The sequence below is a fragment of the Peromyscus leucopus genome, chromosome 1 (genome assembly GCF_004664715.2).
Source record: "Peromyscus leucopus breed LL Stock chromosome 1, UCI_PerLeu_2.1, whole genome shotgun sequence".
In the NCBI taxonomy this organism is placed as follows: Eukaryota; Metazoa; Chordata; class Mammalia; order Rodentia; family Cricetidae; genus Peromyscus; species Peromyscus leucopus.
The window spans coordinates 157,388,008-157,405,089 of NC_051063.1; the positions used below are offsets into that span (position 1 = coordinate 157,388,008).

The following is a 17,082-nucleotide window of genomic DNA, read 5'->3' on the forward strand; positions in this document are numbered from 1 at the left end:
AGACCTAGTTGCATTTACCAAAGCGACTCTAGAGTCTGGGGGAGAGAGATGAGCGCAGTGCAGCCTGGCTCTGGCCCTGGCATCTGGGGAAAGGAGGCTGCTCTCAGTATGGGCACGGGCATCTCTAGCATAAGGCGAATGAGCCAAGATCACCACCTGTCTAGCTTTTTTATTTTCAATAATGTGCTCCTCCATCCCAGATCCTCATGCCCACCTTGCGAGGCTGGCTTGGAGTTTACAGGTTCGCTGCACAGATGGTAAACTGAGGCTGGGCCTGCACTCAGTGCCCACTCCCGTCCTTCCCTCCTCATGCCCTCTTCTCCATACCTGCCCAGGTCCTGGTGCTGTCCAGTGGTTCCAGGAAGTCCAGTGCAGCAGGGGATGTGGTCAACCTGGTGTCGGTGGACATACAGCGGCTGACGGAGAGTGTCCTCTACCTCAATGCGCTGTGGCTGCTCTTCCTCTGGATCATAGTCTGCTTTGTCTACCTGTGGCAGGTGTGGAGCAGAGAAGTGGGCTTGAGCTTCCATAGCCTCCTCCTCTTCCTTCTGGTTCTTCCTCTTCTGGTTCCTCTTCCTTTTCTCCTCCTCTTCCTTCTGGTTCTTCCTCTTCTGGTTCCTCTTCCTTTTCTCCTCCTCTTCCTCTAGCCCAGTCTCCATCTGCAGAGTACAAGATGACGTAATGGGAAGAGTCTTGGACTGAGTGGCCTTGGCTTGACTTATAGCAGAGGCTAGCCCTTTCTGGAACTCAGTTCCTTCTTTCATGAAATGCTGCTGGTTATATTGATGAACTTGTCCCCCACTTTGGAGTTTTAGTTTGGTTTCATTTGGGGTTTGGGTATTTTGAGGCAAAACCTTGTATAGCCCTGGCTAACCTCAAACTCCTACATAGTTGAGGCTGGCCTTGAACACCTTCCGGGTGCTGATTGCAGGAGTGTGCCACCACACCCATCCAGATGTGATCCTTACCATTACTACTGCTTGGTGGGTTCACAAGGCACTCAGTAGGTGAATCCATTATGTTTTGGAGTAATTGGTGTCACTGAATCGAGATAACAAACAAACAAACAAACAAAAAAACAAAAAACTCCATAATGCCAGGGGAAGGGATTGCTCCATGTGCAGAAAGCACAGAGCCACGGCATCAACTGTGGAAGCTTTTTTGACTTTCTTCCTTCTGCTTTATGGTACAAAAGCTTCTGTTTGATGGTGATGATGAGGATGAGGATGGTGATGATGAGGATGATGAGGATGAGGATGACAGGCTCTGACTCTGTGGGAACTGCCTGGGTTCAAATCTTGCTCTTACCATTTGCTTGCTGTTAGAACTTCACACTAGTAACTCACCCTCTCTGCGCTCCAGTTCCTCAGCTCTAAAAGCAGATGCTAATTAGAAATAGGCTCCTGGTCCTACTGGGTGAGCCAGACAGGCTGACAGCAGCTGAGCAGCCTCTGTCTGAAGCGCTTGGGTCGGGGGTGGTTCTGGTTTTGGATTCGGGAAAGTTAGAAATGCACTTGAGATCTTGAGGATCTATCTCAAGTTTAATAAGAAAATTGCATGTGTTTTGTGGGTGCCTTGTGGAAATAGCCCAAGGGTCATGTTGACCAATGTCTTTAACAGCCCTGCACTTTGACTGTGGCCTGCTGAGAGATGAGGTATGGAGTTTCCCACTGTGACATCGTGTTGGTGTTCAAAGGCTTTCAGATTTTTGAGCTCTTCACTTTCAGTGTTTGGATTAGGGATGCTCAGGCTGAGTGCGCAAGGTGCTTTGACGAGCATCCGGTACTCACCTGCTGTAGTGTTGTTAGCTGTCTGATGTGTGAGGAGGAGGCATTACCACCATCACTGAGGACCACTGTGTGTTTCCTTATTTATCTACGTGGTACCTTGAGTGTGCCACAAAGCGGTTTTCCACTGAGCTACATCTCCAGTCCTTAAAAAGTGTTTTGTTTTGTTTTTAAATTTTGAGACAAGTCTCACTAAAAGCTGCCCTTGACCTTGCTGTATAGAAAGGCTGGAGTCTGTGAGTTCTGACATGAGCTGTCATGCCCGGATAAAATCCTACTTATGAGCACTGACATTTGACCACCCCAAGGCTTACACACAGTAGGTGTTCAGCAAGCACACACAGACATTCAAGCAGCACCTGTGTGCAGTATCCAAGCTGGCTGTTATTGCAGGGGAGCAAGGGAAGGGGGAAGGAGCTGTGAAGAAATCGGGGTGTTGAGCAAACCGAGGTTGATAGTGTTCCGAGACCACAGAACCCACAGATAACACCCCACGCCGCCTCTGCCCGGGCCTCAGAGGACGGCCGTGCAGTCCTAACCTTACCGGGATGGTGGGCACTGTGGATGCTAAAGGAAAGCATTTGAGATGAGGGGTGGGCGTCGGCTCTCCCAAGGAGCGTTTTCCAGGCTGTTCTCTGCTTTCCGGGCAGTTCTCCATGGAGCCACTAGGTGGTGGGATTGCTGCATGAATAAAGCAAGCGGACCGCTTTAGTCCGGGGAATTAGAGGATAGAAGAGTTCCTTTGTTCTGAGAGAAGAAACACAGACTGCAGTTGGGGTGGAGAAAATCTCAAAAAGCTCAATAATTTTTTTAAATTTTTATACTTTATAAAATCATTTATTCTCTCCCCACCACTACATCTCCCAGGTACCCAGACCAAAGGCCCCCAAAGTTCCAAAGCTGGTGGAGGGAGCGACAAACAAAACAGAGGTCCAGTTAAATGGGAATTTCAAATAAACGGAATAATTGCTCAGTATAACTACATCTCCAATATTGCCTGGGCATTATTTTTTTAAAAGGATTTATTTATTATGTATAGGATTCCTCCTGCATGTATGCCTTCACGCCAGAAGAGGGCACCAGATCTCATTATAGATAGTTGTGAGCCACCCTGTGGTTGCTGGAAATTGGACTCAGTACCTCTGCAAGAACAGCCAGTGCTCTTAGCCCCCAAACCACCTCACCAGCCCCATTTAAAAATGTATTTGTTTTTGTGTGTACGGTGCTTTGCCTGCTTGTATGTCTGTGTACCATATGCATGCAGTGCCCACAGAGGACAGATCCGCTGAATCTGGAGTTACAGATGGTTTTGAATCGCTTTGTGGGCCCTGGGAAACGAATCTGGGTCCTCGAGAAGAGCAGCCAGTGAGTGTTCTTAACCATAAAGACACCTAGCATGGGGCATTCTTATGCCAGGCGCATATATATATACACATACACACACACATATACATATATATATGTATGTATGTATGTATGTATATGTGTGTGTGTAACCTCAAATTTGTGTGTTGATTTGTTAATCTGGTGACTGACTCCCTACTAAGAGGTGAGATGGAGGCTAAATTAACAGTGAGCCCGGAAGGTGGGTGTGGGGCACATGCCTGCAACACTTGCATTTGGGAGGTGGAGGCAGGAGGATAGGATTTTTAGGTCGGCCTCAGCAACATAGTGACTTTGAGACCGTCCTGGATTAAGACTTGGTCTCCAGAGAAACAAACCACAAAAGGGGCTTGCAAACGGCTCAGGGGGTCATTTAAGGTGCTTGCTATCTGGTGACACGAGCCTGGGGACCGAGGCTGGATCCTGGGGACCCATGTAAATGTGGATGGAGAGAGATGACTGCAAGGTCACCTCCTGGCCTCTGCATGGTGCTGGGGCCCATGTCACCCCAATAAAAATAGACACACATTTAAAAGATCAGGGAGGGAAGACAACAAACGTCTTACTGTGTAGACATGAGGACGGAAGTTGAGATCCCCGCAACCTTTATAGAGAGCCGGGCGCAGGGGCACGTGCCTGAATTCCCAGCCCCGGGAGGTGGTGACCAAACCCCTGGAGTCTCATGACACCTTGCCCCTCTGTCCCTAGCTCCTCGGACCCTCTGCCCTCACAGCCATCGCTGTCTTCCTGAGCCTCCTCCCTCTGAATTTCTTCATCACCAAGAAAAGGAGCTACCATCAGGTTTGGCATTTGGGAATGGGGACATCCTGGGCAGAGGAACAGCCATGGGGATTCTGGTTGGGGACAGAGATAGGGAGAGGCAAGAAGAGGCTATAGTCCTGGCTTTGCCTTTCCTGTGTTCAGACGTGTGGTCCCTGGCTAAGCCTCTGTTCCTTTTAGAGTGTGGCCCTTCCCATGGTGGCCCCAAGTTGTCCTTGCCGACTCTTGCTTCTGCCCCTCATCCCCACTCACCACCCAGAAGGGATGTGTGGCAGTCCGAGAAGCCATACCTCCTTTCCTGATGTTGCTCGGTGTCAAAGCCTAAGACCCCGCCATGGCCCGCTGTCACCTGCCCTTGTCCCCTGCCTCTGTCCCTCACCCCGCTCTGCTTCCTCACACAGCCACACCCAGTCTTGCAAGCCAGTCTCCTTTGCCTTGAGTTTTTGTTTCTAGAGCGCTTGTCCCAGTATTGAGCTCACAGCCCTGAGACTAGACGCTGCTGAGCCGAGGACTGAGGCTGACCGGCATTTGGGGCAGCAGGTGGGGCTGGGGAGGTGGCTCAGCGGATAAAGGCTGACAAACACGGCCACCTGAGTGTGATCCCAGGACCCACGAGGTGAAAGGAGCCCTCTCAAGTTGTCCCCCGAACTCCACATGCTCATGGTGGCATGCGCACCCCCAAACACGTATTAAATAAATAAACATATAGATAACTGTGTGAAGACAAAAGCGGTTGAGCTGGGTATGGTAATGAACACCTTTAATCCCAGCCTGGCAGGTGGGGGGTGGGGCGTGGGGGAGGCCAGATATGGGGAATCTGTGAGTTTGAGGCCAGCCTGGTCTACTACTATACATATTTTTGTCTATATACTCATAAATAAATAAATACCATGTGCTCAGTAAGCCTGCTGTGGCGGCACAGACCTGTTGTCCCAGTGCTGGAGAAGCTGAGGCAGGAGGATGAGGCCAGCCTGGACTGCACAGCAGACCCAGTGTTGGTGGAAGGAAAGTGTCCAGTAAAGGTGGTGAATCGCAGGAAGGGCGGTGGATGAGCTCACCCCTCCCGGCTGTCCCGTCGTCCTTCACTGTCGCCTGGCCTCACTCCACTCTGCTGCCTCGCTAGCCTTCCTGACCCCTCCAGGCGGGCACCCCGCCTCCCTGTTTTTGCTTGTACAGATCCCTGGACACCCTCCCAGCAGATGGTCCATGCCCCGTCTCTCCCCTTGCTAACCAGCTTGGCCAGTCTCTGGGTAGCCTCAGAGATACTCTTCACACAGCTGTGCTATGGTCTCGTGCATGGGACATGAAACCCCAAACACTTCCGCCTGACCTTCAAGCCTGCGGCGGGCGGTCACCCCTCTCCCTGAAGAACCCTGTTCGCTGTCTCCCTTTCCCGTGGTCTACCTGGATTTCTTTTGAGTCACACTGTTCCCTCTCTGAAGGTCTCCCTCTCCTCTCTGCATCCACTCCAGCTGCCCATTTGCTATGCACTCAGTACCTACAGCCTCCTGCCCTCCTCACTTAGGATGTAGCTCACCCTCGCCTCCAGGAAAGCCTCCCTGGTAGCACCACCACACTGACTGGTGGCTTCTTGTTAGCACAGTGAAAGCAGGCTCAGGAGGCTGAGACAGCTCTGGGGAGGGATGAAAGTCCAGGGTGAGTGAGGGTGGCGTGGCTCAGGACCCTGGTGAAGAAGCTGGGTTGGTGTGTGACTTGGAGAAAGAGTCTGGAGCCGCAGGGATGGAGAATTCCAGGCTGGTCCCTCTCTTGCCTCTTCTCTCCTGTCTCAGGAAGAGCAGATGAGGCAGAAGGCCTCCCGAGCGCGGCTCACCAGCTCCATACTCAGAACTATGAGAACCATCAAGTGCCATGGCTGGGAGCAAGCCTTCCTGGAAAGACTCCTTCATATCCGGGGCCAGGAGCTAGGCGCTCTGAAGACCTCCACCCTCCTCTTCTCTGTGTCTCTCGTGTCCTTCCAAGTGTCTACATTTCTGGTGACGTCATTCTGGCCTCACTGCTGAGAGGGGGCTGGGAGAGGGCATGCTTGGGGTGGACAGGCTGTGCCGGAAGCATTACAGCCTGGACATCCAGACCCCAGAGACACCCCAGCGGGCTCTGTCTGCCTCAAAGGACAGCAGACTCAGTGTCACCCATGTGCTTCAACAGGTGGCGCTGGTTGTGTTTGCTGTCCACACCCTGGTGGCAGAGGACAACGCCATGGATGCAGAGAAGGCTTTTGTGACCCTCACAGTGCTCAGCATCCTTAACAAAGCCCAGGCCTTCCTGCCCTTCTCTGTACACTGCATCGTTCAGGTGAGGGGAGGGGAGGGACCGAGGATGGCTCAAAGGAGCTCCGGGAGCTTGGCCTAGACTCAGTACCCCTGGACCACTGCTGGCAGAGGAGTGAGGGGAAGGGGAAGGTCTAGAGTTCAGCCAGTCACCATTAGAAGTGGGTCAGAGGGTGCAGGGAAGTCTCTGCAAGCATGCCTGGAGAATGAGTCACTTCTACATTCAAGATTTCATCCTGGGTCCCCTCCTTGAGCAGAGCCTTTTATTTCTCTGCCTATTCTATCCTTCCCATCATGTATCTGGGATGCTAAAAAGGAGGAAGATTGCGAAATTGAACTGCCTCCTCCTCCTCCTTTGTCCTCTGGTGTGTGTGTGTGTGTGTGTGTGTGTGTGTGTGTGTGCAGGTGAGGGGTAATGGCCTTCTCTGCCACAAGCCGGGTTTGTGCCCAAGTATGGTCAAAAGCTGGGTGCTTAGGCGAGGACTTGGGCAGCTGGCAGCTTCAGGGGAGGAGCTGCCGTAGCCACCAAGAATGCAGAACTGGGCTTTGGGCCCCTTTCCTGTGTTTGGAGACTGAGCAGGCAGGGTTTGGAAAGACAGACAGGAATGGGGCTTCCCAGAATGTGCAGGGGGCGAGCTGGAGGTTCCAACAGAACATCCATAAGCTCACCAACCATGGTTTATTGGCCAGATGTTTAGTTCCAGATGTGCCTTTCCACCTGTGGAGCAGGCCTTAGACCCATCAGAAAACTGTTGTTTACCCCATCACATTAAAGCCGCTATTGTACCCATGAGCACATCTTCCCACGGCAGTCATCTGTAGCTCACAGGATTCACAGCTAGGGAAGAGAGTTGGTCACTTTCTCCTCTAGCAGCCTGCCTAGCACCTTCTGGTACTAGAAAAGCCAGCCAGCAGGGAGGAAGCTGCCCAGCCAGTATCAGCTTGGTTTCTCCATGCCCTATGACCAAAGTTTGTTGTGCCTTCAGCATAGGGTCTTACCATCAAGTTCTGGTGGGCATCTGGTGTTTTAGGGGTCTCTCTAGGTCAGAGGTGAGGTATTCCCATATCCGACACTAGGCATTTTACTAGGTAATACATGTTTTATGAGAGAAGCATTATCCCTTGTGTAGAGTAACTCCAATTAAATGCATGTATACACACATATGGAAGCTTCTAAAGTAGCAGGTTTCCCTGTGGCTTTTTCAAAAATCCTTAGTTCTAGCTATTCCTCCCTCTACCCCACTTTAAATTTTGAGACAGGGTCTCTCACTGAACCCAGAGCTTATCCACTTGGCTAGACTGGCTGGCTGGAGAGTTGCAGGGATCCACTTATCTCCACTCTCCAAATGTTAGGATGGCAGACAAGGACTGCCATGCCCAGCTTTTATGTGGGCTCTGGGAACTTGAACTCAGGTCCTCATATTCCCACAGCAAGCACGTCACCCCACTGAGCCATCTCCTCAGCCCCAGGCCACCTGTATTTTAAGGGTCACCGCCAATCACCAGGATAGGTATGCAATGGGTGCTCAAGAAGGTGCCCCCAACGGACAGAGTTGGAAGTTACTCCACATTGCTGCTGGACGCTGTTGGAAAGGTGTTGCCCTCTTCCCAGGCCTTAGCTGGAGGCAGCTGGTTTGTTCAGTCTCTCTCTTTTGGATTGAGGGGCAGAGAGAAGTCCCCACCCCTGTCAAGGTCATTGCTTTTCTATGACCTACAAAACTCTGTCCCAACATCCAGCAAATGCAAAGTGTTGGGCTGGGTCCCCAGGAAGCCTCCCCCTGGCATTTCCAGGGACCCACCCAAAGTCCTTCTGGCCTGGTGACCAGCCCACTCTTGTATCTCCAGGCTCGAGTGTCCTTTGACCGGCTGGCTGCCTTCCTGTGTTGGAAGAAGTAGACCCCAGTGGCATGGACTCAAGTCCCTCCAGATGCTGTGAGTGCTGAAATGGGCAGGGGGGAGGGGCCAAAGACAGCACATATAATACAGATTCCACCACCAGCCATGGCCCTTGGTACCCAACATTGTGAAGCCTCTGCTTCTGCCACCTGTACAGTGACAGCCAGTGGAGCACCGTGGGGTGCCACCTAGACACTCGAGTGGGTACCCCATCAAGTCTTTACCCTTATGCAGAAGTCTAGGAAGAGAACCATGGACACATTATTAAGCTAAAGACTCAGATCAGGGGCTGGAGAGATGGAGCAGTGGTTGAGAGCACTGGCTGCTTATCCAGAGGACCCAGGTTTGGTTCCCAGCACCCACATGGCAGCTCACACCTGTTTGTAATTCCAGGCATCCGACTCCATCACACAGACATACATGCAGGCAGAATACTAATGTCCATAATAATAAATAAACTATTTTTAAGAAGACTCAGTGAGAGCATCAGTGTGGGAACTCACAAGCTCTAGTTAGCTGGCTCCTCTCCTCAGTCCTGCCACTGTCACCTACTGCCTGTGTGACATTAGCTGCCGCAGGGAGTGGAGGAAGGGCAGAGAATAGCCTGTCCCCAGCCAAGGGCCTCCCACCCAGTTCATATAACTGAGACATCTGGTCAACCTGGTCATCTAGAACATACCCACATAGTACATAAAATCCTGCCCTTGGGATGGATGTCCCACCCCAGGGACACATTGGAACCCCAGCTCTGATGTGTTAACCTCTTGGAGCTTCAGTGTCCATCTTCAGGATCCAAGTGCTTGCAGCAGGGGGTTGTCTTGGGGGTCACATTAATTTAAGTACTACAATTAGATTAGAACATATGCAAAATTAATGCATTTTATTTACCATTTATTTAAATTTTTGTCTTAAAATTGGGGCAAGGATTACTTATTTTTACTTTATATGTATAGGTGTTTCATTTGCATGTGTGTCTGTGTACCTATGAGTGCCTGATGCCCAGGGAGTCCAAAAAGGGTGTGAGATCCTCTGGAACTGGATGGTTTGTGAGCTGCGATGTGGGTGCTGGGAACTGAGCCTGGGTCCTCTACAAGAGCAGCCAGTGCTCTTAACCACGACTCGTCCCTCTGGCCCCTTTTTCTGGCTTTCTGAGACAGGGCGTTGTAGCCAAGGCTCGACTTGAACTTGCTGTGTAGCCAAGGCTGAACTTGAACTCATGATCCTTCTGCCTCCACCTCCCAAATACCAGGATTACAGGCACAAGCCATCACACTGAGATTATATATTTATTTACTTAAGTATAAGAATAAATAACTTTATTAGTGATCTTCATTATATAGCCCAAGCTGGCATCACATTCGCTCTATAGCCCAGGCTAGCTCCAACTCTTTACCCTCTTGTCTCAACATCCCAGGTTCTGGGATTACAGGCATGAGCTACCATGCCTAGTTCAGTTTTTTTTTTTTCATAAAAAACAACAAAACAAACAAACAAAGGCAGCCAACAGGATTTGAATCCCCGGCTGAGGCTTGCCAGTGTCCAAATTACTATGACAGGGTCACTGCCAAGTCCACAGGTAGCAGGACAGGGCCTTGTGAGGCTCCTAGCTGAAACTTGACGCTTTGAGGGTAGAGCAAAGGGCCAAGGTCTTAGACACTGAACCTGGGATGCCAGGAGGGCAGGACCAGCCCCTGTAACTGTCTTTCTATGTCCTGCAGCCTCAATGGATCGAATTTCTGTACACAATGGCACTTTCGCTTGGTCCCAGGAGAGCCCTCCCTGCCTGCACGGGTATGAAACCCCACCAAAAGATGCTCTTAGATTCTGAGAAATGGTGTCAGACCTGGGGCTAGAGGATAGGCTAGGCTATGCTGGGGTTCTGTGCAGGGAGGCAAGGGTTCTTGCATGCCACAGCCCTGTAGAAGGGACACAGAGTACCTGAGCACCCCCATCAGGCACTCCTCTGCTCCCCACCTGACTAACATGAGGCTCAAGGCCCAGCCTCATCAGCTGTGACCTCCTTCTGTGCCTCTGGAATCAGTTCCAAGGCCATTGTCACCCACCAAGAGGAAGGAAGTCTGGCCGTTTCTGTCTCCGTCTCCCACACTCTCAGGAGTGTGCACTGAGCAGCCTCCTGCTGTGTGTACTCTGTTCTGGATGCTGGGGACAGAGGGAAGGCCAGGGCTCTGCTCTCCTGGAGTGGCATTTGGATGGGCATGGACACAGTGGAAAGCCTAGGGAAGGGACAAAGCCCATAGTGTGGGAAGGTTGGCATTCCAGCTGAGGGTCCAGAGGTCAGGAGAAGGCTTCTGAAACTGTGGAAAGACCCTGAGGCAGGAGCATGGCCAGGTTCTCAGTCTTACCCTGTCGGTGTTTGGGGCTGAGAATTCCCTACTGTGGGCCGTCCTGGGCCTTGTAGGATGTTTAGCAGAACTAAGTGCTGAAGAACTCTAGCCCCAATCAGCTGTGTGACAAAAATACCTCTAGATGTTGCCAAGTGACCCCACCCCACTGGAGCAAAGTTACCCCTGCTGAGAACCACTGGACCTCTGGAGAAACACGAAGAGTGTGCCTGGTCATAACTCTATTCACCAGGGCTTTCCTTCTAGCCCTCAGTCAAACTGGAATGCTGGATGGTGTAGCTTGGGAGGGTTAGGAACCGATTTGGTTTTTTGGTTTTGTTTTTTGAAACAGAGTCTCACTCTGTAGACCAGGCTGGCCTCAAACTCATAGAGATCTGCCTGCCTCTGCCTCTCACGTGCTAGGAGGTGTGCTCCATCACACCCAGCCTTGGCTTGGTCTTTAATAGGTCCCCGTGACTGCTGGGTAAGGGTTGACAGCGGAAGATGGGCAGGGGTGGGCAGGGCCGAGGCAGGAAGAGCAGCAAGGTGTGCGTTGCAAAGGCCTGAGCAAGAGGCGACAGTAGCCAAGCAACCCACATCGTGATCCCCTCTGTGTGTGCATGTGTGCATGGATATGCACGCAGTGGTGCACGTGGGCACATGCATGTGCTTACATCTATATACTGGCTGTGCATGTGACTGTGTGTACTAATGTTTGTGGCATGTCTGTAAGTGCTTGTGTGGCAGGCACACGTGTACATGTGATGTGCTCAGGTGTGAGAGGGAAGGCAGTTCAGATAGCCAGACAAGGATCAGGGGAGGGAAGGCCCTGTATATTCTCTTAATGGTCTCCCCAAGGCCTGAACAGCAGGATGGGGTGGGAGTGTCTAGGGTTCCCGGCTTCTGTACACACCCAGGCTGGACCTTCAGGGCTGCATCTCCCCTGGGTTGTCAGGATCAACCTCACCGTGCCCCAGGGCTGTCTGCTGGCTGTTGTGGGTCCAGTGGGGGCTGGGAAGTCCTCCCTGCTGTCTGCCCTGCTTGGGGAGCTGTTGAAGGTAGAAGGGTCTGTGAGCATTGAGGTAAGGCCACCCGTTCCTCCCTGCCCGCCTCGCAGCCATTCGCTGTCGGCCTCCCACCCTCTCAGCACCCAGTTCTCCTACTCTCATATGAACTACCTACAGTGAGGCGTGTTTCAGGGTTCCATGGCCTACGTGCCCCAGGAGGCCTGGGTCCAGAATACCTCGGTGGTGGAGAATGTGTGCTTCAGGCAGGAGCTGGACCTGCCCTGGTTGCAGAAAGTTCTGGAAGCCTGTGCCCTGGAGTCTGATGTGGCCAGCTTCCCTGCAGGAGTTCACACCCCAATAGGGGAGCAGGTGAGGAGTCCCTGGGGCCATATGCCTCCCTGATCTGGGGCAGTATGATGGGGGACAGTAGGGGTGGAAAAGGGGGAGGGAAGGAGGCCCCAGGTCAAGGCCAAACATATAGCAGCTGTTCAGTTATTGAGAGAAACTGAATTGAACGAAAATAAAACAAACAAAAGGAAAGCAGAATGCCCTGCTGGGTACTGTTAGTCAAATTGCTTCCCCTTTCTTGGCCTCACCAAAGAATCTAAGCCAGATGGTCTCCACACAGGACACAAGCTTCTGAAGCTATAGAACAGATAGAATCAGAAAACTATGTGCTAAGGACTGGCCCACTACTTGTTTTTATTAATAAAGTTTTATTGGGACACAGTCATCTATCCACAGCTTATGGCCTATGTCTACTTTTGCATTCAATGGTCAGAGTTGGGCAATTGGGACAGACATCAAATGGCCCTCAAACTTTACAAGTGCTATTCTATGACCCATCCTAGAAAATGTGGGCTGACCCCTAGGTTAGGGAACTGGGAATCAATGCTGGGGATCAAACCAAGGTCTTTGCAGATTCTGAGCAACTGCTTCAACTACGAGCTCCAGCCTCTCGTTTATTTATGTTTGAGACAGGGTCCAGAACTTGTGATCCTCTTGCCTCAGCCTCTTGAGTGCTGAGATGATGAGCATGTGCCACCACTGGCTCAGGCCCCTAGTTCCTATCCTTTCTCCCTTTAGACCAATCCCAGCCCAGCAGACAGAGAGCACTGTGCCAACAGGTCAAGTCACTCCTCCCTCCTCTCAGAACTCTCAGGGTTTCCTGTTCCCTCAGAGTCAGAGTCAAAGTTTTGACCAGCCCCAGAAAGCCCCCATGTGACCCCATTTCTCGCTCTACCTCATCTCCTGTCATACTTCCATGTTCCTGCTCTCTCCAGCTACAGGGACCCCAGCAAGCACACTCATACTCCAGGGCCTGTGAACACTGTCTCCATGGAACACACAGGGCTTATGCCCTGCGTCACCTTTGAGGACAGGCCTGATCTTGTCACCTTTCCCAGCACATGCTCATTAGATGAAAGGGTCAGGAGAGCAGGTTGTCACTGCTAGATTCCCTACAGCCAAGTACATCCAAGTAGAGTCGCCATGGGTGAACATTAGCTGAGTAAGTGAATGACTGAAAATAAGGACTAGAAATTTAGACAAGGGAGTGAGTGGTGTCCTCCGAGAACATGTCACCAATGGAGAAAAGGGAAGAAGCACTGGGCAGAGAGGGATGGAGTCTGAACTGGAAGAGAGAGAGAGGAGACTGAACAGTGCAGAAGGGACGCTGGGAAGGGGAGAAGCAGGCTCAGGCCAGCAAGGATCCTGGCTCAGTGTTTAGAGACAAGTGTGACCCAAGGACAGAGTCACCTTGAGCTGCCCCACACTGAATGAGCAGGTGTGTCCCTCACCCATGTCACTCTGGTTTTGTTGTTATTGTTGTTTGTTTTTCAAAACAGGGCTTCTCTGTGTAGCCCTAGCTGTCCTGGAACTTGCTCTGTAGGCCAGGCTAGCCTTGAACTCACAGAGATCCTCCTGCCTCTGGCCCTTACCCAGAGTGCTTGGATTGAAGGCGTGGGTGCCACCACCACCACCACCACCACCTGGTCATTCTGATGTCACCAGCAGATGTGTGTTTGAGTCCCTGTCTCATGTTCCCAGGGCATGAATCTTTCCGGGGGCCAGAAGCAACGGCTGAGCTTGGCTCGGGCTGTGTACAGAAAGGCTGCTGTGTACTTGCTGGATGACCCCCTGGCGGCCCTGGATGCCCACGTCAGCCAGCATGTCTTCAAACAGGTCATCGGGCCCAGTGGACTGCTCCGGGGTACGGTAAGTGAGTGTCAGGGTGAAGCTGGGAAAGTCCTGAGAGTTCTGTCCTAACCAAGCATTGCCTCATCAGCTCTTCTTGAGTCAATTATCTTCTTTGTATCAATCAGCTTTTCCTGCAACAATGCTGTGTAACAAACAGCTCCTCAAATCCTATTGACTTACCCTTACTTCTTTCTTAGGGGATTTGTAGTTAAACTATTTATAATGTTTCAATTTTATGATGATCTAAAAGTGGTCCACATTTAATTTTTTTTGTGTTTTTTTTTTCTTTAAGATGTATTATGTATACAGCATTCTGCCTGCATGTGTCCCTGCAGGCCAGAAGAGGGCACCAGATCTCATTACAGGTGGTTGTGAGCCACCATGTGGTTGCTGGGAACTGAACTCAGGACCTTTGGAAGGGCAGTCAGTGCTCTTAACCACTGAGCCATCTCTCCAGCCACATTTAATTTTTTAAGATTTATTTTTTTAAAGATTTTAATCTTTTCCTGGGAAGCAATATTTTATCATAGTGCTAGTTGGTGGTCATGGACCATGGTTCCATCTGCTGTGTGATCTTGAGGAGGAAAAATCCAGCTCTGAGAAGCACTTTACAGTTGAGCTCTGATGCTCGATGTGTTACATGTAATGTATTCCCCTATCAGGGTGCCGCTCAGTGGTGGTTTTACACACACAAGGCCCTGAGTTCCACCCCCAACACTTCATGAGTAGCCACAGTGCATGCCTGTAACACTACCCCTTGTGAGATGAACGCAGGATGGTCAGAAATTCAAGGTTATCCTTGGGTCTTGGCCAGCTTTAACTGTTAACTTTTAGCATAGCCCAGTCATCTGAGAGGAAAGCCTTGACTGAGGAATTTCCTAGGTAAGATTGGCCTGTGGGCGTGTCTATTAATTGATGTAGGAGGGCCCAGCCCAGTGTGGACACCAGCACTGCTATCCCTAGGCAGGTGGACCTGGGCTGTACAGTGAAGCTGGCTAAGCATGGTGCTGTGATGGAGCCATCCGATAAGCAGCATCCTCGTGGATCTTGCTGTACTTCCTGGGCTGTGAGTTCCCTAATGGGAGCTAACACCACATGGAGGAACAAGTAGGCCTGCCTTGAGGCTCCTGCCTCGAGCTCCATCCTGACATCCCTCAGTGATGGACTGTGACCTGGAAGTGTAAGCCAGATAAAACCTTTCTTCCCTAAGTAACTTTTGGTCCTGGCGTTTGTCATGGCAACAGAAATGAAATGAGAACACTTGGCTACAGAGTGAGTTCAAGGCTAGCCTGGTATACATGAGACCCTGTCTTAAAAAAGATTTTTTAATGTATTTCCACTTGTTCTATTTTGGTCTTAACGTGGGTTTCTCAGATCACCCCACAACACCATCAGAAGGAGAGGCTCCCAAAGGTTCACTCTAACCCACATCTTCTCGATTGGAGATACCCCACTATTCTCTTTGGATATGGTGTTCTCCAGAACAAGGGCAGGTGCACAGGAAGGGGCGCCTTCCCCTCTTTCTGACCTGGGGACACTCCAGCACATGTCACTTCTGCCCCTCTCCTGCCCAGACTCGGATCCTGGTGACGAACACGCTGCACGTCCTGCCCCAGGCTGACCAGATCCTGGTGCTGGCCAATGGGACCGTCGCAGAGATGGGCTCTTACCAGGACCTTCTGCACAGGAACGGAGCCCTGGTGGGTCTTCTGGATGGAGCCAGACAGCCGGCAGGTGGAGGAGAAGGAGGTACTGGCTGGGCATCACTGAATCTCTGTGCCCGGCTCTGGGAGAAGGCTGCAAGGGTCCCTCTGATGTAGGTAGAGTGTGCTGACCACACCCATCTTGAGGGCCTGCCTGCAACCGCTGGCCTTGCAGACAGACCACCCCACCCCCATGAAGAGCCAAGGACGTTGCCTGGGGCTCACAGTGTCTCTCCTCATACTTTTGGTTCTCTTTGTGTGTTTGTGTGTGTAGGTGCACATATATGCGCCAGTGTGCATGCATGTGTGGTCGGAGGCCTGAGGTCAATCTCAGCTTTCATTTTCTGGAGTTGTCCACCTTGCTTTTAGAGCCAAGGTCTCTTATTGGGACCCAGGGCTCAGTGATTCAGCTAGGCTGGCTGACTAGTGAGCTCTAGGGACCCTTGGCCCCCACCTTCCCGGTGCTGGCATGCACTACCTTGCCTGGCTTTTTATGTGGGTTCTGGGGGTGGAGCTCAGGTCCTCAGACCTGTGAGACAAGCACTTGACTGACTTGGCCTTTTCCTCAGCCCTAACTGTACTTTATTTCTTTTGATCCTCATAAGAGTCCTCTGAGGTGGGGGCTACCCCAACTGTTCTTGTACAGAGCAAACTGAGGCCTCTGTCTGTGGTCCCAGAGCAGAATTCAGGGCGTCCCACCCAGTGTCTATACTCAAAGATGCCATGAAGACACCTCAGGGAGCATTTGATCCTAGGGTCCCTCTGCACTCAAGAGGGTAAATAACAAACTTCCGGAAGTAACATCGCCCATAAACATTGTCTTAGTCAGGGTTTCTATTGCTGTGAAGAGACACCATGACCATGACAACTCTTAAAAAGGAAACATTTAATTGGTGTGGCTCACATTTTCAGAGGTTTAGTTCATTGCCATCATGGTAGGACATGGTGGCATGCAGACAGACATGGTGCTGGAAAAGGAGCTGAGAGTCCTACATCTTGACTCACAGGCAACCGTGCTGGGCCACAAAGCCAAGCTACAAGATGCCAGAGAACATGCTTTTGAATTCGTCGGCCATTGGTGTCCTTCATGTTCCCCATGTCCTCAAGCCATGCTTTAATGTTACCCCTGGTCTAGGGCTCTGCCTCTTCTAGAAACATCTGCACAGCATTGGCCCTAAGTGATAGACTGGGGAGATAGCTCAGTTGGCCAAGTGTTTGCCTTGCAAGCAGAAGGACCTAAGTTCAATTCTCCACACCCCGGTAAAATGCTGGGCATGGTAGCACACACCTGTAATCTCAGCTTTGGGGAGACCGAGACAGGAGGATCTATCTGTAGGACTTGCTGCCCAGTCAGCCTAGCCTAATTAGTGAGTTCTAGGCCAGTAAGAGACTGTCTCACAAAACAAGGTAGGCAACATTCCTGAAGATGACACTCAAGATTGTCCTCTAGCCTCCTCATGTGTGCACACACAAATACACATGCATGCACACATATGTGTATACACACACACACACACACACACACACACACACACACACGACTACACATACATACAGATACAAAAAAAAACTGTCTTAGTTACTTCTGTTGCTATGATAAGATACCAGGATCAAGGCAACTTACAGAAGAAAGAGTTTATTTGAGGCTTACAATTCCAAGGGTTAGAGTCCATGACCATTGTGGTAGAGAGCATGGC

At 51.1% G+C, this 17,082-nt stretch overlaps 1 protein-coding gene across 1 annotated transcript in view; it reads left to right on the forward strand.

Moving 5' to 3' along the window:
* Positions 1–17,082, forward strand: part of Abcc6 (ATP binding cassette subfamily C member 6) — a 49,814-nt gene that overhangs the window by 15,692 nt on the left and 17,040 nt on the right. Inside the window, 11 exon segments of the mRNA XM_028880202.2 lie at positions 336–497; positions 3,879–3,971; positions 5,741–5,944; positions 6,117–6,263; positions 8,084–8,120; positions 8,123–8,170; positions 9,853–9,925; positions 11,432–11,558; positions 11,676–11,852; positions 13,533–13,700; positions 15,257–15,431. Of these exon segments, the coding sequence (XP_028736035.1) occupies positions 336–497; positions 3,879–3,971; positions 5,741–5,944; positions 6,117–6,263; positions 8,084–8,120; positions 8,123–8,170; positions 9,853–9,925; positions 11,432–11,558; positions 11,676–11,852; positions 13,533–13,700; positions 15,257–15,431 (1,411 nt within the window).